The sequence below is a fragment of the Prinia subflava genome, chromosome 2 (assembly GCF_021018805.1).
Source record: "Prinia subflava isolate CZ2003 ecotype Zambia chromosome 2, Cam_Psub_1.2, whole genome shotgun sequence".
Lineage (NCBI taxonomy): Eukaryota > Metazoa > Chordata > Aves > Passeriformes > Cisticolidae > Prinia > Prinia subflava.
In genome coordinates this window covers 22,377,177-22,400,181 of record NC_086248.1, presented here as the reverse complement: position 1 = coordinate 22,400,181, position 23,005 = coordinate 22,377,177, and the positions used below count along the sequence as shown (strand labels likewise).

Below are 23,005 nucleotides of genomic sequence, written 5' to 3'. Positions count from 1 at the left end.
AATCATACTCTATCTGTCACCAAAGACACTGGAAGGAGGAGCTCAAAATTAAATGTACCAATAAAGAACACATAAAATTGCTTTACATATCCTGCTTAAATATTTCAATTGTTACATATTCTGCACAATATTTTGCATAAATAGCAAAAAATGTTCAATGAAAACCACAATTATCACAGCATTTGTTCCTGTTCTTCGTATGGTAACAAAACCAAAGCCTCCTCCAGAATAGATGCCGACATGGAAGGAAAAGTGACTTATTTTGATAGGTGGAGTTTCATCCCAGAATGACAGATCTCAGATCAAAGCACACATATAGCATAATAACTTTTAATACTACCAAACATGGAAATTAAAAGATCAAAGTACTCTTATCTGCAGTACTGAATAAAAGAGTTCCATCAAGAAATCAATAAAGGATAGGTTTGATTTGGCCAACAGTACCAATAAAACTGCAGCTACAGTTCTGTAGCAGATAAAGCTGGAACAACTTCATTAGGTTACTTAGTCCACATACCTCTTTCATTCTGTGATCAAATAGAGGTTTCTAAGGAAAGGAGGGTGGATAATGACCAACTAATAAAAGCAACCACTAGAGTCTGCTAGCAAGGAAATGTAATCACACCATTCTCTCACCCCCACTGCATTAAAATAAATGAACGATAACTAAAGAGAAAAAAGAACAGACCAAGAAGGGAAATCAAATCTTTTCATCATAGTATAGTATAGTACTATGGGAAGTACAAAGCAGTAGGAGAAACTAAAAACTGCACCAAAGAAATCTGGTGGGGATTTTTATGCCTTTTTTTCCTTTTTTTTTTTTTTTTGGTGGTTTTTTTTTTTTTTTTTTTTTGTTTTTGTTTTTGTTTTTGTTTTTGTTTTTGTTTTTTGGGGGGGGTTGGGGTTTTTTTTTGGGGGGGGGGTTGGTTTTTTTTGTGGGTTTTTTTTGTTTTGGTTTTGGTTTTGGTTTTTTTTGGTTTTTTTTTGTTTAACTTCATTACATATCCCTTCCTTTCCTATTTTACTTTTTCTTTCCTTTTAATTGATATTTGGAACTTCAGGTCTCATTTTTGTTTGGTTGTTTGAAACAGGGACCCTCCATTGACATTTAACCTATAAGCAAACCTTACCTCTCTAAACCATGATGGTTTGATGGTTTTAAGAGCAATGGCAAGAAGGCAGCATTTACAATTGGTTTGTGTTCTGTCTTCTTGGCTGGCATTTGCCTTTTTATTCTATTTCAGTAGCAGAAGAAATTGCCAATAATATTACACAGTTTTCTCATTTGTCTTTAACACCCTTATCTCATCTCAGTCCAGGCAGACTTTTTCTTGAGCAGTATTTAAAAATTACAAGCTTTTGTTATGCTGGTTAATCTGGCTAGGTTTCTTTCATCGGTGTTAGACAAATAGGTTGGTTCATTCCATGCAGGAGTTAAATTCTGGGGACAGGCTTACCCCTTCATTCGCTTCACACAGCTTAATTGAATCTGGAACATAAAAAGGAAGTTTAAAAAAATCCAGCAAAAATCGATTCCTTTCATCTGGCTCTCTATTTAGTACTCTCTACTAACATTCCCTATAATCTCTTCCCCAAGAACCTTTGTCAAATAAGCAAAATTCTCTTTGTGTTAACTAAGGCTACCTTCTTTTTCCATAAAACATGGCATTCCTTCCCACAGCTTTTTTCTTCCTCATTTCTTCTGAATAAGCAGCATTCACTCATATCTTATGTTTTTCTTAGTGCATAGATGGCTTCTCTGAAACTCCTTATTATTTTGGTCCCAGTGGTTCTCTTGCTTTTTGCTCTGTCATCCATCCAAACAGTAGTTACTGCTTCTTCACTATTTCATGCTTCTCTTACACGTTTCTCTACCATCCACTGCTAGGAGAGGTCAGAAATCTCCATATTAACACCTTGTCAGGGGAATACCTGATACCTACACTGCTGTAGCCCATGCCAAGACTCTTCCATTGGCATGTGAAATCTGCAGTGGTTTGGTATTAAAACCTTTCTCTAGCCACAAAGGGCATCAGAGACTTGAGAAGCTGTTTCACCACAGACATCTTTTTCACATTTAAATAACAGCAATTTGCAGAAGTCAGCAGTTTCATGAGAAATAGCTAAGGATTACAAACTGTTCTACATAAATATGAGCCAGTGACAATACAAGCATACCCAAGTAAAAATACAATTCTAAGTAATAGGGTTAGCTAAAACTCTTTTTCAAATTAATAGGAAAACTTGAAAATTAAGGTGGCAAACATAAAGCTAAAACGCTTTCACAGAATCAGAGAATCACTAGATTGGAAGAGACCTTCAAGATCCTCGAGTCCAACCCAGCCCCAACACCTCAACTAACCCATGGCACTGAGTGCCACATCCAGTCTTTTTTCAAACACATCCAGGGAGGGTGACTCCATCACCTCACTGGGTAGACCATACTGTATCACTCTTTCCAAAAAAACCTTTTTCCTAATATCCAACCTATATTTCCCTTTGTGTAGCTTAAAAATAAGATTATTACCAGTGTCCAGGTTTAAGATCCTGCAGCATCTGGACACACATGAGTCGCTCAGGGCAGCTGCGGGCAGCTGTCACTGGACCATCTGCAGGAGTAAGTGACGTAACAAGCCAACAGCTAATGCATAACATTGCCACTTTCTTGCAGAAATTTAATGGCAGAATTTGCCTAATATGTACCTTGCTTCAGGTAACTATGCAATACCCATTGCTTGGGGCTAATACAAAAATATTATGATAAAATGTTAAGGGAAATTTTGCTGAAATTGAAAGTATGAGAAAAAAAAAAAAAAAAGAAGGCTTTGCATACACCATTTCTTAGGAAGGAGCACTTAGAATGAGAGCATTTTAAACTAGCAAAAGATGACTCACCTGAACGTAGTTGTTAGGGTAAGTCATCCATAAGAAACAATTTGTTCCAAACTAAAAATGATATTACTGCAGATAATCTCAATTATGATCATAAGGCCTGAAATGATATATTATATATGTAATGATTAAAGGACAGGAGAACAAGATAAAATGTTCTGATAGGAGGAGCTCAGGCATCAAATTATGCATCCTAGGGCAAACCTCTACCGAGGTGACTTAAAATATAAGCATAAAAAATACTCAGAGAGAAAGATGAAATATCTCTCAATTAAGGTGTATTTCTAACTTGCTCTTGGAATGTGATATTTCACGCTGAAGCTACCAAAATTTTTTCACCATGAAATTTAACAGGAGATTGTTCTGCTTCATTACTTCTGAATTTGTTGAAGATCTGATTAGAGGGCACACTGATAAGGTGATACCATAGAGAGGGCACTTTGAGGGTAATCATTAAAATTTGTATGCATACTGGCAACTTGAGGTAGATCAAAATAGGAATTCAGTACACTAAACTTCACCATATACTGCAATAGAATATGTATAAGGGAGGAATATTCTGAAAATAAGATAACATTTCAACATAAAGATTTTTGCTCTAGAAGTTAAGGAAAGAATCCTCGTTATAAAAATCGCAGCAGTCTGAGATTCATTAACTGGTTACCAAAGAAATATAATGGCACATGCTGGTGTAGAAAAACAAAGATACTAAAAATGGATAGTTAAATATTTTTAGCATGGGTGAAAAGTCAGCAAAGATACAAAATTAAGGACTTCAGCGTATACTGACAAATAACTCCAGCTTTCACAGGTGCATCGTGAGCTTTCTTAAGGATTATGGATGTTTGCCATGGTATGTGATCCTTGTTACAGGGCAAGAAAGAAGATGTGCCACTGCTTTCCCTCCAGTTCCCCCTATATACACTCTAAGTGGATTCACTGGTGCAAGTCCATGTCTCCATGTCTTGATTACCTACGTCAGATATTCCTGTGCGTGCAGCGCCTCCCTCTTTTCTTTTACAGCCCACTTATGATCTACATAGGAATTATGTTTAAATTTAAGCACTGAACTACACAGATGATTTATCTTCCTGAAGGTTTTGAACAATGCAAAAATATGTCCAAAGGAGATGACAAGTGACATAACGAAGAAAAATACAAGTATATGATGCTTAATACAATAAGTACAGAGTTAGCCCGAAGTACTCATATAATTCTCAAACATTTCCAGAATTTATCATTATTTCATATTAGTAGAAGCAACCGCTTCTTCTAAGTGCCACTTGAAACTATCAAGACTAGTTAGCTTCAAAAGAGTTTTTTTTAAGTTAAATTTAGATAAAATGAACTTTATGACTCACTGAAATACCCACTAGATTTCTTTCTTATAAAGGACAAACAAACCAAGAAGCAGTTTTGACAGGAGGTATTCAAGTAATAAATGACACATACTGTACTAAACTTTGAGTATGATGAGTAGAAATAATAGACAGACTTCAAAGGTTGCATAGAAAAGACGAATGTCATAGCCCTTGGGAGTAAAAACATAGGAGCAGAAAGTTAATATAGGGAGCTTTGTGCAGACAGTCTAAAACTGTCAAAGCCTGACCCCTTTGAGATAGAGTTGTCAGAACAATTAAGTTCAGGGAAAAAAACCAAAGTCATAATGAGGTGACAGTGAAGGAAAATCCTTTCCTCAGTTCTGAAACAGGATACATTCTTTTATAGGGTGAGAAGTCTCATAGGGACATACTTATAATATGCGCAATACATACATAAAAACACTCTGAGAAGATTCTTTAAGCTGAACAGGTACACAGTTTGGAAAGACACTGTCATGGGTTAGCACTGGCCAGATGTTAGTGCACCCATGAATGTATGTTTTTTCTCTAACAACTCCTGTGGGATGTGATCAGGAACAGAGCAGAGCAGGCTTAAATCTTGAAAACAAAAAAAAACCCACTAAAACTTTATTAATTACATAAGAACAGGGACAGAAATACTCTTAAACACACACAGAGACAGAAATAAAAACTTCTTAGAACATTTCTTCTCCCAGTTTCTACCTCCCCACCCATCACTCTTCAAAGACCAACCCCTGGGTTTTAGATCAAACAATCACCACTCAAAAACAAACTAATCTTCAATTCAGCAAGGGAGAGAGGAGTCTCTCTCGCACCACAGACTGTTCCTCAGAAAACACGGGTCCACCCCTTATGTGTTTCCATGTCACCCATAGCACCGCCCGGAGAAGTCTGCTAAGGTGACACTCTCTTTTTCCTATGTCCAGCGCTCTCACCGCTGTCTCATAGGCCAAAACTACATACAGGGCTTTTTAAGGATGCTGCATGCCGAGCTCTCCCCTTTTCACCCAGGGGCCAGGGTTCCAGGAGCAGGTCTGCCCTGAGGGCAGAGGGCACTACCTTACCCTCCCCCTCTTTTCTCTGCTCGCTCCACTCTTCAAGTGCCAGTCACTGTAGCAAAAGCAAGGGGCAGCTGCATCCACCCAAAAATGCAGTTTATGTTCAAAAGAGACTCAAGTTCAGTCCATGGCTGACATTATGCAAGAAAAGTCCAGCTCCAAGGCTACTCCTCTCATTCTTCCATCGAGTTCTTTCCAATCATGCTTTATCATCTCGGTCCCAGGCCGCTTCCTTCTCTCCGAAAACCACCAGTCATGAGAATCAATGTCTAAGAAAAGTTTCTTTTTGCCAAGCAAGGGTTAACAGTTTCTTCTCAGCAGAGTCCAGGCGGAGGCACTCCCAGGCTCGGCAACCCCCCACATGGCTGAGCACCTTCTCCCGGAGTTTGGGGGGGAGGAAGGGGGTGAGCACACACAGAAGGCACTTCCACAGTTTTTCACCCCTCCATCCTGGACGGGGCAGCTCAGTTCCAGTCCTGTCCCTTCTCTTCTCCCCCCCCCCGGGGGGGCTCCGGCTTACCTGAGCCGACCACGTGTTTCCCCTCCCCCACCCAGCCTCGTGGCCAGGCGGGGGAAGGAGACTGGAGACGTCTCTCTGCTGAAAACCCGGATCCGAAAAGAGGCCGAGCCCCTCAGACTCCTGCTTTTAACTCTTTGTGTCCTCAGAGGCGTGTCCAAACCTCCGAGTGACCAATCCAGGTGTTAGCAGAAAAGCTGATCACTGATTAGACTGCCCACATCCCCCTAGAAAAATTCACCTCCCCCCCCAACTACGACAGACACAGAAAGTGAAGGAAAGGTGTCACTTGATTGCTCCAATAACTTTTGGGTTTGGAATTTCTTCAATTGTTCTTTGAATAGAGCTTTTTGTCTTATAGCTATCAGAAACATTTCCAGTAGAATTCCAAATAATCTGGACATTGCTTAAGTTTCTTTTGCCAAAATGTATTGCTCAAAATAAGACAATTGCACATTATTTCAACTTTCTTTTGATTGGACATATTTAAATAAATCCATCCTATTCTCCTAACTCTGGATCTGCCTACAAGTTGCAATGTACTTGAATTCCTAGTCATAGAATTACAGGATATTTTGGGTTGAAAAGGACCTTTAAAGTCATCTCATCCAATGCCCCCTGCATGAGCCATGGCATCTTCAACTCTTATCACGTTGCTCAGGGTGCTATCCAACCTGAACTTGAATGGTTTCATGTTTTCAGGGATGAGACATCACCTCTCTGGGCAAATGTTCCACCACCCTCAAAATAAAAAACTTTTTCCTTGTATCTAGTGTAAATCTATCCTCTTTAAGTTTAAAACCATAGCCCCTTGTCTTATTGCAATGGACCTCACTAGAAAGTCTGTCCACACCTCCCTTACCTTTCAAGTACTTACCTCTCTCTCTACCTTTCAAGTACTGGATTGAAATCAACTGCATTACTGAAATCTGATCTGAATGTTCATCATAATTTTTATTAAGATTTCAATCATTAGCATGTATTTTGTATTGAGCAATTAAAAAAAAAAAAAAAAAAAAAGCCAGATCATCCAGCCTGGGCAAAATGGATACTGAAAATCTGCAAAGCCGTGTCAGTATTCCAAATTTTCCTGTGTATCATAGGCCAGATTTGCAGCTTCACACATTTCTACAAAAAAGTTCTAGGCCCAAATATTTAGTCTTAGAGAAGGAACACTGAACACTATATAAACAGTATGTTAAATACACTCATCTTTGGACAGTAACGTGGTTTTTTATATATCTCCATATTGCTGCTAAGGACAAACATGCTATTTGTATCTATTCAAATATTTGCTAGCACATTTTCTTTTGCCTCGAGGCCTTTGTCTAAAGTGGAACCACCAAAAAAGGCTGGAGTAGGGGATTTTTCAGCTGGCAATACTACTGTAATCCAATTTGTAAAAACTTTAAAAGAGGACTCCAGAAACTGATGTACTTCCCCCCTTCAGGCAATTTTTGTGTGTTGCAGGGCTTCTAAGGCACTTGTTATCATTCCATTTACACTGGCTTCATGCTGCTGGTTTTTGTGGAGGTTCCATGATACCGTAATATAAAGTGAGCCTTTAAAAGCTAGAGAAGTGGAAATATGGGTGATCTTTCAGTTATTAGTACCTGGCCTGTGAAAAGAGTCCTCATCACAGACTTTCCCCTTGTCTAAATTTCTTTTAGTACAGACAAAAAATACAATTTGTTTTCCTTTGATAGGGTTTTGAGGATTTATGTGTTCCAGTTTGTTTCTTTGGTTTCAGGATTTTTTTGTTGGTTTTGTTTTGGGGTTTTTTTGTTGTGTGGTTTTTTTGGTTTTTTGTTGTTGTTGCTGGTTTTTTGTTTGGGTTTTTTTGTTGTTGTTGCTGTTGTTGTTTGGGGTTTTGTTTGTTTGTTTGTTTTTTGGTTTTTTTGTTTGTTTGTTTGGGGGTTGGGGGTTTTTTGTGTGTTTTTTTGTGTGTGGGTGGTGTGGTGTTTGTTGGTTTTTTTGGGGGTTTTTTTTTGGGTTTTTTTTTTTTTTTTGTAGTTCTGTTTGTTTGGTTTTTGTTTTTCTTTTTACAGCTGAAGAGTTCTGTACATTTTTCATTTCCAAACAACTAACAAGTGGGAGCAAGAATATGATTTACAGCATTATGGGTGTTCTATAATGGATTTGTAAAACAAAGTTTCAAATAAAATTCATCCTCATTTATTCTGAAGCTGAAACAATGGTTCGTTGATGTAATGTTGCTCCCAGTCTGATGTGGATCTCTCTTTAAAGCCTTCTGATGTAGGAAATGCAAGCTAGCTTCACAAATGAAGTTATGTAAAATAACAGATTCCTATATATACTCATGTGGATTAATAGGATATACTTTCCAAAAAGGTGATATCCATGTGTGAGAGTAAATGGACATAACTCACATAATGAAGCTTAGATGACTAAAGCAAATGTTTTCTAAGAACTTATCTTAAACTGTTTGACAAGGCAGGGGTTACAAAATCCCTGAAACGTCTTTGTCTTCCTGACTCAATGTCTGGTTATGCACCCAAGTAACCTGGAATACATGACTTTACTTAAAGGTTTCAGCTGATTTTTTCTCAAGCACAAAAAGTCATTAGCTTTATAGTAAGTGAAATAAATTAATTCCTTTAAAGGTAAAACATTAGTTTTAGTCCTCTGGCAGTAATGGTTTATTGTATCACTGATTTTTGGCACTCTACAGAATTGCTTTGTTTTTGTCCAGTGTCGTGGTTGGGGGGGGGAGGTGAATTTTTCCAGGGGGATGTGGGCAGTCCAATCAGTGATCAGCTTTTCTGCTGGCACCTGGGTTAGTCACTCAGAAGTTTGGACACGCCTCTGAGGACACAAAAAGTTAAAAGCAGGAGTCTGGGGAGCTCGGCCTCTTTTCGGATCCTGGTTTCAGCAGAGGGACGTGTCAGGCCTCCTTCCCCCCTGCCCAGCCACGAGGCTGGGTGGGGGAGGGGAAAACACGTGGTTGGGCTCAGGTAAGCCGGAGCCCCCGGGAGGGAGAAGAGAGGGGACAGGACTGGAACTGAGCTGCCCCGTCCAGGATGGAGGGGTGGAAAACTGTGGAAGTGCCTTCTGTGTGTGCTCACCCCCCTCATTCCCCCCCCAAACTCCGGGAGAAAGTGCGGAGCCACGTGGGGGTTTGCGGAGCCTGGGAGTGCCTGAGCCCGCACCCTGCCGAGAAGAAACTGTTAACCCTTGCTTGGCAGAAAGAAACTTTTCTTAGACATTGATTCTCATGACTGGTGGTTTTCGGAGAGAAGGAAGCGGCCTGGGACCGAGATGATAAAGCATGATTGGAAAGAACTCGATGGAAGAATGAGAGGAGTAGCCTTGGAGCTGGACTTTTCTTGCATAATGTCAGCCATGGACTGAACTTGAGTCTCTTTTGAACATAAACTGCATTTTTGGGTGGATGCAGCTGCCCCTTGCTTTTGCTACAGTGACTGGCACTTGAAGAGTTGGAGCGAGCAGAGAAAAGAGGGGGAGGGTGAGGTGGCGCCCTCTGCCCTCAGGGGAGAGCTGCTCCTGGAACCCTGGCCCCTGGGTGAAAAGGGGAGAGCTTGGCATGCAGCATCCTTAAAAAGCCCTGTATGTAGTTTTGGCCTATGAGACAGCGGTGAGAGCGCTAGACATAGGAAAAAGAGAGTGTCACCTTAGCAGACTTCTCCGGGCGGTGCTATAGGTGACATAGAAACACATAAGGGGTGGACCCGTGTTTTCTGAGGAACAGTCTGTGGTGCGAGAGAGACTCCTCTCTCCCTTGCTGAATTGAAGATTAGTTTGTTTTTGAGTGGTGATTGTTTAATCTAAAACCCAAGAGTTGGTCTTTGAAGAGTGATGGGTGGGGAGGTAGAAACTGGGAGAAGAAATGTTCTAAGAAGTTTTTATTTCTGTCTCTGTGTGTGTTTAAGAGTATTTCTGTCCCTGTTCTTATGTAATTAATAAAGTTTTGGTGGGTTTTTTTTTTTGTATTCAAGATTTAAGCCTGCTCTGCTCTGTTCCTGATCACATCCCACAGGAGCTGTTAGAGAAAAAACATATATTCATGGGTGCACTAACATCTAGCCAGTGCTAACCCATGACATCCAGTTTTATCAAATATTAGCTGATGTTTTCTTTCCATGTCATTTAGCACAGAGACACATGAAACCATTTCTGTGGCTGCATTTTGTGGACAGTAGGTAGAAATAGTAAGAAAACAGGAGGCACTTCTGCACAGCCATAGCATGGTGCTGTGGCCCACTGGTTCATTTGTTCAGCAGTCACCAGTCTCAGTGACCACCAGGACCCTGAGACATGAGCTGGCTGTTTCCCTCTGTTGGTGCCCGCGACTGTGGAGAAGTGCTGTGATTCCCCATAAGGCAAGTCCTTCTCCACATGCACAACAAGCCCACAAGGCACATCCAGCAGCAGCCAGTGCTCTGGGAAGTGCCCTCTCTCCTCGTGGTCCCACCAGGCTGCAGCCACTGGTGCCTGCTGGCAGCCCCGCCTTTGCCAGCGTCTGCACCCCCTGGAATCCCCTGGCCCACCTCCCGTGCCTGGGAGCTGCCATCTCCCCAGCTCCCCTCCCAGCTGGGTGCTGGTTTGGCGTTGGCCAGGTCATGTCATGTGCTCTGCTCCCTTAGGGACTCCCGGAGCTGCGGCCACGGGCTGCTGTGCACCATCAGGGCTTCCCTGAGGTGGGACCTTTGCTGCCGTGGCTCTTTGGTGGCACCCAGAGAAAACAACTCCTTCTCCTCAAGGCCAAATACATCAACAGCATTCAGCTTGTAGCTTATTTCTGCTTATTGAATGAACTTGGTGAATTTGGATAAAAAGGAACCTTTTAGGAAATAATAAATCCTAAGTCTGCAACTAGACAGAGTCCCATCCTGTTTGTGAGACCCTGACTGATCCAGCACTCTACTAGCAAAATATTAATGTTATAATTCCTGCAATTTATTTCTAGTTAAGCTTGAACAATTTGCTCTCCTTATCTTCCTTTTTTCTGTGACTTAAAAAAAAAAAAAGTTGAGGTTGGGGGTAGTGGGACTAAATATAAATTAAATATATATTTATCTTCTGTGATAGAAAATCAATTATAAATTATGTATCTTGTACTAATCTTATAGTAACTTCTGCTACCTTTATGCATGAGATGCTATCTCCAGTTTTAAATCTCCACTTCCTTCAGGCAACAGAATGGATGTAAATTATTGAGATAAGGCTTCTGTGACTCCACACATGATAGGTAAAGGCCTGTTTTTTGGAATGAAGGTGCTGATCTTCTGGCCTTAAGTACTGTTTGGTGTCTTACCCTGTGGGTAACTCTTCTTACTGCTGACAGCAAGTGGCTTTGTAAAAGGTCATGTTATGGATATGTGTCCTGTCAATGTGCTCTCATAGCACTACTCCTGTTTTCTGTGGAATAATTGGAGTTATCCCCTTCTTGTAAGTAGCTGCTGTAGCTTCTCTACTGTCCAGATATTCAGGGAGTTTAGACTGATTCTAATTACTAATTAGCAAGATAACATATTAATTATTTGATTTTTAATTCATAAATTGAAGTGCACTGAAGTGTTCTCTGCTTGTATCATAGAGGCTGGGTAGGGTGCGGGTGCCCAGGCTCCCAGAGGGGGCTGCGGAGCTCTGTGAGGGAAAGCCGGGCCTGCCCCAGCCAGACAACCAGTTCCAGCCAGACACAGCCGGACACAGCCGGTTCCAGCCAGACACAGCCGGTTCCAGCCAGACACAGCCGGACACAGCCGGTTCCAGCCAGACACAGCTGGACACAGCCGCTTCCAGCCAGACACAGCTGGTTCCAGCCGGACACAGCTGGTTCCAGCCAGACACAGCCGGTTCCAGCCAGACACAGCTGGACACAGCCGCTTCCAGCCAGACACAGCTGGTTCCAGCCGGACACAGCTGGTTCCAGCCAGACACAGCCGGACACAGCCGGTTCCAGCCGGACACGGCCGGTTCCAGCCGGACACAGCCGGTTCCAGCCAGACACAGCTGGTTCCAGCCGGACACAGCCAGTTCCAGCCGGACACAGCTGGTTCCAGCCAGACACAGCCGGTTCCAGCCGGACACAGCCGGTTCCAGCCAGACACAGCCGGTTCCAGCCGGACACAGCTGGTTCCAGCCACATCCAACTGCCCACCGCAGGGCGCGGCTGAGCCACAGCTGGGGTGGGGACATCTCAGGAAATGCATGCAAGAAAGGAGAGAAAACACCACAAAAAGGGAAAAACTAGTGAGACAAATAGCTGTGAGACCTCCAAGGTGAAAGAAGGAGGTGGAGGAGGTGCCACAGGCACCAGAGCAGAGATTCCCCTGTGGCCTGTGAAAGAGGCCATGGTGGAGCAAGAGGAGGTTTCCTGAAGAAACCACAGCCTGTGGAAAGCCCCCTCAGGAGCAAGGTAAAAGTGTGAGGTGGCACAAGCTGCAGAGCAGCTGTGGATGAGCCCCAGCTCCCATTCCCTGCACTGGCTGAGGGAAGAGGCAGAGGAATTGGGAAGGAAGGAATGAAGTTGACCCTGGGGAGAAAGGGGTTTGATTAATCTATATTTGTTTCTCAGAGTCCAAACATATTTTAATTGGTAATAAAATAAACTAATTTTCCCCAAGTCAGATCTATTTGGCTCATGACAATAATTAGTAATTGATCTCCTTGTCTATATCCTGACCCAGGAACACTTCTGTCTTATTTTCTCCTCCCATCCTGTTGATGAGAGTTAGTGAGTGCTGTGGTGTGACACTGGCCAAACACCAGGCACCCAGAGAAGTCATTCACTTACCCTCTCCTGCTACAGTTGGGCAGAGGAGAGGAAAAACTTTATGAAGGGTTCGTGACTTGAGATAAGGATTGGGAGAAAAAAAACACTCTAAGGGCAAGACACATTCAAATTTAGAGGTATAAAGTAAATGCATTTTTAAGAGAGTCAGAGGAGGATAATGAGAAGTAAAATAAGCCTTTAAAGTGCCTTTTTTTTTCTCCTGCAGCCCCTCCATCCTTCCTACTGACAGTGCAGGGAGACAGGGTGTGGGTGTTTTGGTCACTATGTCAGTCAAGATCATCTGCTCGTCCAAGGGAGAAGAGTCTTTTTTCTGTTACACTGTGGTTTTCTCTTATGCTGTGGGGTCCCTCCCATGGGCAAACAGTCATCCCAAAATGGATGTGGCATGAGTCGCTCATCCATGAGGTGCAGTCTTTTATGGATAGGCTGCTCTGGTTCAGAAGCAATGGCTCTCTCTCTGTCTCTGGAAGCAGGAGCCCTCTCTCTCTATTCAGGTCTCCCACTAGACCACTTCTCTGACATCCACCCCCTCTGGCATGAGCACTTTTCCTACAGCTGTGAGTGGATTTCTGCATTCCCTGTGGACTTCATGCATTGCAAGGGAATAGTTTGCTTTACCATAGTCCTCACCATGGCTTGTAGAAGAATCTTGGCTTAAATGCTTAAAGCAGCTTCTGCCCCTCTTTTTTTTCCACTGACCTTGCTGTCACCATGTAGTTTTCCCTCACATTTTCCCTCACTTCCTCCTCTTCTCTGACTAGAAGAAAAACTGTTGCTTGTAGGTACTACTGTTAATAAGTTCCAGTAATTTAAAGATTTTTGCAAAATCTCACAGAGCCGAGAAGTTGATCTTTCTAAATTCTGCTTCGAGGAATCACTCATCAAGCTTCTGCTGTTGGCCAGCCATTGCGTGGGCAGCAGCAGCCACCGTGGTGCTTGTGCTGCTTAACGCCTCTCTACATGCAGGGCACTGGGAAGGGGAACCTGCCCCTGCTACTGCCCTTTCGCCTGCAGCTCAGCTGGGGTGGCCAGGCAGGCAGGACATAGAGGCACACACAGGCAGTCTGATGAATGTTTCTATTAAAGACTTTTCTGTAAAGGTTTTTTGGATTAGTGCAATATAAAGATCTTGATAAAATACGTTTCAAGTTGACATACTTGAAGTTTCCTCACATATTTGCCTTTTCCTATAGTTAAAACCCATGCCAGAAGATGAGGGTAATCCAGTTTCTTATGAATGGAAATTTTGGGGGAGGTTAGAGTTAAGCAAAGCTGAATGACTGGTGTTTATATGTGTAGGGTTTATTTTAGAACAAGTGTGTTGCAAAGGAAAACAGGTATGTAGGTTGTTATTATTTTTAGTAATGTAGCAATGTAAAATAATAAAATGAATGCTAGAAAATGTATACAGAAAAGAAAGAAGGAGTGGATAAGAATATAAAGATACCACTGCCCATGGATCCAGCAATGAGACTTGATTGTCCATCTTCTGCTCAGAGTCATGGTCACCATCTTGGTCTGTTGCAGGTGAGGGAAGCCCATGAAGCACAAACTCAGTGGGGTAACGTAACTTCAGCTTTAGGTGGAAAGGCCTGGGTACCACTCCTGGGGATGGGCATTTTACACTGCTGCAGCACTGCAGGTCTGGCACAGCCCTCTGGAGGAAGCCCCAAGAACTGAATCTGGGCAGACTTCTGGAGTCCTTGGTTTATGACTCCTTCCAAGACATTGCTTCTCATGTCAGCACGGTTGAGGCACTTACGCCCCATCAGGAGGGACAAATACCTTCAGGCCTATGTATGAACATGCCCTGTGAGTGTAAATGTTCCCCCTTCCCCGGGGAAGATAGATGGGGGGCAGTTCTAGAACTGAGCCACCTGAGAAACAGGAGGATATTAATGGTAAAGAACACTGCCCTGCCTCTGCAGGGTTTGCTTCTTACCTGTTGATAAAATCTCACACGTGGCCAGAATGGAATAAGCTACATGAAGATCTGTCAAGTCTCTAAGGGTGTTCAGCACTTCTCAGAATGGCTTAATGATAGCAAGACAACTTCTCTGGATATGCTTTGTAAAACAAAAGGTTTTAATGACAACAAAAATAATAAACATCATAGAACAAAGAAATATAAGTCAAACACAGTGTAGAGAACACTCTTACATAGGTATGGCAGTCCAAAAAAGCACTTGAGCCTGTCTGTGCAGTCTCTTTAGTACTCGATAGTCCAGGTGGGCTATTTGGCACCTTGCCCAATGAAACTGGCATCAGGCTTTGAGGGACACTTCCAAAGCCCAATCAGTGACTCTGTGCTGGCACTGAGCTGATTACAAAGAGGGGTTATGGAAAGTTTAACTTCCTTATATGTTCTAAGGTAAAGCAGAACTTTTTTCCTTATATAGAAGCACCTGCTCAGGTGTGAAGGTGTACTCCTACAACTTGCCTTCTCCCTTACCTGGCTCAAAACCCAGTACACAACTCTCCATGTCCCCCTTGTGTGGGTGGGAGTGCAAACCTGGCCTGGCAAAGAACCCTGCTGCCTCCACAAATGACAAGAATGTTCTAAGTCATTAACCATTAACATTCCAGTCTCTCAAACCTGTAAGTCTGCAAAATCTTTAAGTGCAATGACTTAGGGCGTAAGAGAATGTATGTGTCCTCCTTTAATGCAAATTGCAATGACAGCCTAAAGAATAATCTGATATTTCAAGGAGGATCCTATAGAAAAACATTTATTTGGCTCCTAAGAATCCATGTTGTAGGAATGACCCTTCTTATAACAGAACCAAGGCAGACTGGGATAGAAATCATACCAAGAACTCAGGATGTCCATTCATGGCTCACATAAATTTATTTATATGAACCAAATCCAGACCAAGTGGAGAAAACAGGAATGAGGGAGCAAAATCTTTGTAGTTATGCATTGATACAATTTTTTTTTGGTCATTTTATTGTGAGGTCTTTTTTTACTTCTCCCATGTAGTGTGAAATGTTGAGGCTAGCTGCTTCTGACTCAAGCTGATTTTCCTTTCTTGCCCAACAATGCATGCTAGTTTCCTGTAATTTAGCAAGACATGTTAGATGCAGGAAATACTGTAGTGCTATCCAAAAAAACCCCAAAGCCCATCCGTTAAAACAAGAACTCTTTGAATCACTTCTCAAAGAGAGACAGAGATGCATAAGTAAGATCAGAAAACACATACTTAAATTAATAATGAACTGTCAGAGATACACTCTAGATGTAGGGCAAAAGAGATAACCACTCTAATTTATTAAATAGAACATGAGGCATATTTCTCTAAGAACTGCAGTGTCTAGTGAAGGTGAGAGAACATGCAAAAGCATGAACATAAGATGTGGCAAGCCTTATGGTAATTCTGCATTTTGAAGACTGAGGGGAAAATCAATCTGGTTATTTCTGGAATTGGAGTAAATGAGGTGGAAAAAAATAGGAATATTAGGTTGACAAGTACACAGAAGGTAAAAAGATTAGAGCAAACATCTAATTACCACATGGGAGACAATGTTGTTTAAAATGAAAGGCAGAAATTACAGAAAGCTTTTTGCTGGCTCATGTTGCCTTGACTGTATGCCTTTATCTGTATTTAAAGCTCTTGCTTTGATCTCCAACTCTTCTATTTGTTTTCCAAAGCTCAAAATTGGCAAGAGATGAGGAACCACCTGACCGGTGTAATTGAATCATGGAGTTCGTCTTATGTGTTTTTATAATTAAAAGTGGTCTTTAATAAACCTAATTTTGGAAAAGAACATCTAGTTCAGTGACACTGCTCTGCTAGTATTTTTTTACAGTTATTTCTCTTCTGTAGTTCTGGATATCAGTTAATGAAGTATGACTGAATTGTACCATAAATTTCAAGGATGAGGTGTTTTCGTTTTTCTGTTTTTGTTTTTGTCATTGTTTTTTGTTTTTGTTAGTTTGGTTTGGTTTTTTGTTTTGTTTTGGGGTTTTTTTTAAAGACATGGATTGTCTTAACCACCTAGATCTTAAAAAAAGGCTTGTGTTTGTTTATTTGGGTTTTTTAAATGATCTGTTTCAATGTCTAAGAAGCTCCTTCAGGGTGAGATTTGAACAAAAGCTGGTTTTCTGGCAGTGTTATCCCATACATACTCAATCACATATCCCTATTTCACAATACAGAAATTAACTAGTGGTTAGCTAAGCTACCAGTATAATTTTGTATTTGTGGGACAGTAATGGAGTCTTATATATTACTTATGAGAAATTAATCCTTAAAATATATGTCACTAGTATCAGCCATGTCTAACAAATTGTGTTTAGTGATGTTTCAGTAAAGGATCTAAACATTTTCCTTCAATCAATTTTACCCTTAAAAATATCCAGGTTTAGAGAAATTATCTTATAATTAATATTACAACATAATTATAGCTTATCAAAAGTTCCATTTTGTATGTAAAGGTAAGGTTACTAGTAAGAGGGGATATGTAAGGTAATTTATTCTGAAGCTCTTAAATGGAAGTGTGGTGGTTTTTTATGCTTTCTAGTCAGTTAATGTTTATCACACTGAACATATGACATCCATGGTTTTTCTGAAGCAGCACTTGGCGGATAGACAGGATAGTCTAAGGTACATCAAATTGTAAGAAGCTTCTCTTTGAGTGAGTCAAAGCCTGAGTATCTACTTCTAGGTGTCCTGAAGTGACCTGTCTTCATCTTCAAATGAGTCCTATCACCAAAAAAAAAAAAAAAAAAGTCATTAGAAGCCACAAACAGGTCTTTCATTGTTTTCTGGAGACTGCATAGATGTGTTAGCATAGGAGAGTTTTAAAGGTCAAGGAAATATTTGAAATTTTGCAGCGAATGTTTAGAGATGCATCAGGGTAAAGCCCATAATGTGTTCGCAGTTCAGATGTAAAAACATGATGTTAATCATAATGCTCATCACATCTATGGATGGGCTTTATTATAAAAAGTGTTAGTAATCTTTGCCTTTTTATTGCACAGGTTATCTGGATTTCAGCTTCCATCATCTATTGTGAGCACAGGATCTATCCTTACCCTCTGTTTCACCACAGATTTTGCTGTCAGTGCCCAAGGCTTCAAAGCTATCTATGAAGGTAAGAACTCTTCTTACTGAGTGTCCACTGTACTTACTTTATATTCTTCATGTTGAAATGTGATGTTTCAATTCTGTTTGGGATTTGAGTCATCAGCTGTTATTGCATTGACTATGGGGTTTATTTTGTAGCATATTTTAAATGTTACTTTGTCTGGGCCATAGCTTTGAATTTTAAATTTAATTTACACTGATACTATAATTTCTGATGGAATTTTTAAAAAAATTTGTCAGGCCTCCAAAGCTTCATTCAGAGATGGATTATTTAAATGGTTTTCTTATTATTTCCTAAAGGATTTTTTTGAAGAATCTTTAAGCAATGTCCAGCTTAGGGTTGTGATGATAAAAATGAGAGGAGATATGGATCCTAACTGGTCTTGAAAATGAATCACTAATCCTCTTGTTGTGGAAAATTAAAAAGATGACAACAAAATATATGTATATATAAAGTTAAAAAAACCCCAAAAAAGCAGTTTAAACTTACTCTGTGGAAGGTGTTAGACCGCAGTGATGACTCAGTTTTTGTTAGAAATAAGGCCAAGCATTTTTTGTGTACCAAGAATTATGCTCATAAAACTGGAATGATACCTTTTGTATAGCTCAAAGCATTAAGTAAATGGTTTTATGAGAACTGCAGTCTTTGCTGGGGAAAGTTAACAGATACAGTGATATTAAGTCACTTGCTTGTTGGATTATAAAGGTGTTTTGGGTATAATCCAGGATTGCTTTCGAACAATGTGTGGTGTTGCTTTCATAGTTTTGGGGTTTTGTGCGTGTTAGGACTTTTTTATTGCTGGTTTTTTTTAATCAATGGAAAATGCAGGGCTTCTAATACTTAAAGTTGCAGAAGGCTCATTTTCAGATTACTTCTCAAACTCTAAGTGATTTTTTTCTGTGGTTTCATAGATCTAAACCTTGACTGATAGTGTTTATTCTGAAAAATTTGCCTACGACTAGTTAAGTGTCTGAAATGTTTTTAATGAAGCAGTTGATGTGGAACTGAATCTGGAAAGCAGTGTGGTTTGAGGGTAGCTTTTTACTAGGAAGAGAATTTGCAAGTGAGTAAATCCATTACATTGATCACCACTTCAGAGAAAGTGATAGTACCTTAGAGACCAGGGGTTCCTTCAAATGCTTGGTGAGCTTTGATCATGTTTTTCTAGAACTGTTGAACCTTTGCCTCCATTTCTTGACAGTGACAGAGTCTACTCCACATTTATATGTATCTTTCTTTCATATCTCATTAACGTTTTGAAATGATAATGTGTTTTAAAGTCTCTTCTTTAATTCAATATGCATATTGAGGGGATTACATAGGTGTGAAAGACAGAGGCATAGGAGGTGTCATGAGTAGCTCAAACATTTTTGTTTTGAGCTTCTTCTCTTTGGCTAGGTGGCTCACGGTATATCTCTCCTTGGTAGCTATTCCCCCCTTCCTTTGTCCCTCAAAGCCTTAAGACCTGGTAAGTCAGCTAACCAGTCTCTTATTTTTTAACTAATATAGGGGCTGCAAGAAACAACTTTGTTTCATTGCCATAGTCTTCAGAAGCTTTACTAGGTAAATTGAAAAGGAATATCTGAAATCATGAACACACCAGTAACAGTTTTTGCCTCAAAAGAAAGCTGCTTTCTATGCACCTATATTATTCTCTTCTATGAGATGCATGCAATAGCATATTTCATCCTTTTATGCAATCTGAGCAGTTTGTTTTTCATATTGAAAAGCACGGTGAAAAAGGCTAAAGGACATCTCTTGACTGTCAACTTAGGAACACATGCATGGAGCCACAGGCTGTAATATAATGACACTTCCTGCTGGCCTACTTTCTTGTAAAAACCCCAGCAGGAAGAGCTGTAATTAACAGTGACAGACAGCACCACTTTCTGGTTAAACAACACTGCCCCCTTTCAGATTCAGGGCTGTAAACCTGGCATTGACCATGAACTTTAAATTGACTTCAAAATGTGACATCCAGCTTTGGAAAAAGTGGTGAATGTCACTCAAGTGACAGCATTTCAGTGTAGAGACAGGCAGTGGGTACTGATGGTTCTAGAAGGAATTGTAGCAGTGAGGGTTTAGGTGTTTTCTTGTGAAGGCTTGGAGTGATTTCTATGCAATGGCCGACTGATTTGCCCCGTTGTTTAAGAACTTCCATAACTGTTCCCCAGACTACCTGTTTTTAATAGTGACAGCTTCAGGTTTCTGTTTTATCTGTGATTTCAAGACAGGTGTTTAGTTCCGCTAGGACTGGGGAATACAGACCAGATATTACCAGTCAGTAGAAGTCTTTATAATCACTCTGCCAGCTACCCATCCCCAGCTAGTTTGCCTTCCTAAACTCTATGCCTATCCCTGGTTTTGGCCAGCTCTTTAATTCTTCTCTGGAGTCGGTGAATTCACTTCACATAACAGTTCAGTTACTGTTCAGTTGGAAACATGGGGAGCATTGAAGTGCTACTGAATGCTGCTGCCAGCTGAGAGTTTGGGATATTATGGGTTCAGAATGCAGACTCTGAAAAACTCAGGAGGGCACTCAACCAGGAAACAAGGCAAGTGAACCACTTCAATGGTGATTGAATGGCTTCTGAAGTTTTAACCATACCCATGCTAGTTTTATCCCTAGCAGAGAGAGACCATTACATCCCCATTCCTGGGCTAAGATTCTGACCTGTGCCTTCTACTTAGTGTATTCTTCATTTATGACCTCAGTTCCTGTGCAGCAATGACGTAACTGGATCCTTTGTGTTTTTAAAATGGAGAATTAAGAATGAAGCAAGTGAAACCACATTATGGCACTGTAAGCCCTTGAAGATTGGTAGGATTTACTTGACTTAGCCTGCTGTCATCCGTATACCATGTGGATATTAACATTAACTAAATCAGATCTTTGTGGGAGTAGACCAGAGAGTTTAAAATGACACTGATGTAGTTGGGCAGTTACTCAATTCTTAGGCTGAAATGTAGGTTTCTTTACAGGATCATTCTTTCACCAGATTTATAGATGTGTTTCTGAGATTCTCTAATATTTTTAATAATAGTACTTTATTTTTTCTCAGTGATAACATCAGCTCTCTAAGTTCTGGTATTGGTGGAAACTTGAACTGTTCTTATTTTCTAGAAATAAAATTATCTGTGGAAGTTTCAAACATATGATTATATCAGTGAAAAGAACTATGAACTTCAGGAGTAGTAAGTTCAATATATAGCATCAGTGAAATGATTCATTGACAATTACAATCACTGTTTTGTATATAAGCATAATTTTTTAGCAGTGGAATTGGAGAATGAAGGGATAGCTCCTCTTTCTGTAACATGTGGGGTTTTTTTATAATTGCACTGGGTTACATCATAGGAAATATGTTCAGGCTTTGCAGGGACTGCAGAAAGAGAAAACAAAGTACCAGGACTTGTGCAATTTTGCTTAATTCCCCGGTTAAATCAGTTTAATTCTTACTTTTCTAGAATAAAGTTAATAAACCATTTTTTTAAAAGGTGCTTTGAGGGCTACATGCAGAATTAAAAAATCAGCATTGCTGTATCATTGTAGTAGTTTTCTTTGGAAAACCAGAAGTATTTCTTCCACAGAGAAAACCTGCTTATGTTTGATAATAGAGACAAATGCTGTTTTAATTACAGCAGTATCTGAACTGCTGTGCGTATTTGTAATTTGATGATCTGTCTTCTATTATAAAGTACCATGGCCTGCCATTCAGGGAATCCAGCTGTCAAATGGAAAAAATTAGTTAAAGTACAAAAGTCATTTCACAGTGTGTTCCCAGTCATCAACATAAAATGAAACATCATGGGGTTTAACATATATTTGGATACACTAATGTCTGCTACTAAACATTAAGATGTCTTCTAAGGTTAATGATCCTTGGTTCATTCTCAGGTGGTGTTTTTTTGGGGGGGGGAGGTGGGGTTGTTTTTTGTTTGTTGGTTTGTATTTTTGTTGTGTGTGGGTGTTTTTGGTTAGGTGTGTTTGTTTGTTGGGGGTTTGTTTTGTTTGTGGTTGTTTTCTTGTGTCTGTAGGTATATGTGGTTGTTTTTGTTGTTTCTTACCATATTTTGTAGAATTGGTGGCCAGTGTTTAAACAGCAATCCAGATGTACTGGGCTTGGTGTTTCTTCATACCTTTCCTTGACCTTTGTTCTACAGCAGCTATTCCTTGCCAGAGAAAGAGCTCACGAAGAACATCCTTCTATTCTACTCGCCCGCAGGCCATGTTTCCTTTTTTCTTTTGTTCTTTGATTTCTCAAAGCTTTGTGCTCACACCCAGCATTAACATTTATACTGTCAGTCACCTCATCTTCCCTTATGCACCCTCCCAAAGCCTCTTTTTAAATCCCTTTTGACACCAACAGCAGAAAGCAGTGATGCACTTCCATGGTGTACAGCCTTTGAAGAAATTTTCTGCTTTTTTTCATCTCTTGCAGGTCTTGTTCTTCCTGGGTATCTTTTAGGAGGTGGGGGATTGCTTTATTTTGGTTGTTTTCTGTTTAGTTTTTGGTTTTTTTGTTTAGTTTGATTTTTGTTGTTGTGTTTGGCTGTTTTTTTTAATGCTTCAATTCTTTTGGCTGTATAAAATAAACAAAAAAACCTGAAAAATCTCCGCAACCAACTTAGTATGATTCTGTGAGTTTGCCAAGGTAATTTTCCTGACACTGTGATTTTTTTCCAGTCAACATGGACTCCTGGGCTCAAGCTAATGTTTTTTGGGTTTCCCTTGTTTCCCTCCCTCGAATACCTAAATACCTTTTCTGCACTCAGTTTTAAGAGTAAAATTTTGCTTGTCATTTGGCCAGTGCTTGAACTGCTTCCTACTTGTTGTCCATGAGTCTGGTTACTGGCTGTGTAGTTCTCCCAACAAACTGTGATACCATGATGAGAGTAGTTACTCTCTAGGAGTGAATGAATAATCTAATGAATAATCTAGAGGAAATATTTCAAGTTCACAGTAGGAAGCTAAATTAGCAAGAAAATACCAACTTTATGCAACGTGTACACATAATGATTCCCTGCTGTTCAGTGTGAGGTGAGTAGTCTCCTGAATCTTCAACCGTTGCCAGCTAATCTCTGTGGTTTGGTCATGGGTGCTCTTTTATCTATTAGACAATATTTAATTTTCATAGAATCACAGAAGATTGGAAGAAACTGTAAAAATCATCTATCTCAAAACCCCACCAGGACCATGGGCAGGGAACCTTTCCGTTAGCAGACTCAACCATTGGAACAATTTTGATTGTTCCAGTGATGTGAAACTCTGAATGACTTGTGAACATCAGTGGATTAGTACATCCAG

At 40.4% G+C, this 23,005-nt stretch overlaps 1 protein-coding gene across 1 annotated transcript in view; it reads left to right on the top strand.

Moving 5' to 3' along the window:
- Positions 1-23,005, top strand: part of CSMD1 (CUB and Sushi multiple domains 1) — a 1,074,318-nt gene that overhangs the window by 318,236 nt on the left and 733,077 nt on the right. Inside the window, exon 3 of the mRNA XM_063389341.1 lies at positions 17,591-17,703. Coding sequence (XP_063245411.1) covers positions 17,591-17,703 — 113 coding nt within the window. The remainder of the gene's footprint in view (positions 1-17,590; positions 17,704-23,005) is intronic.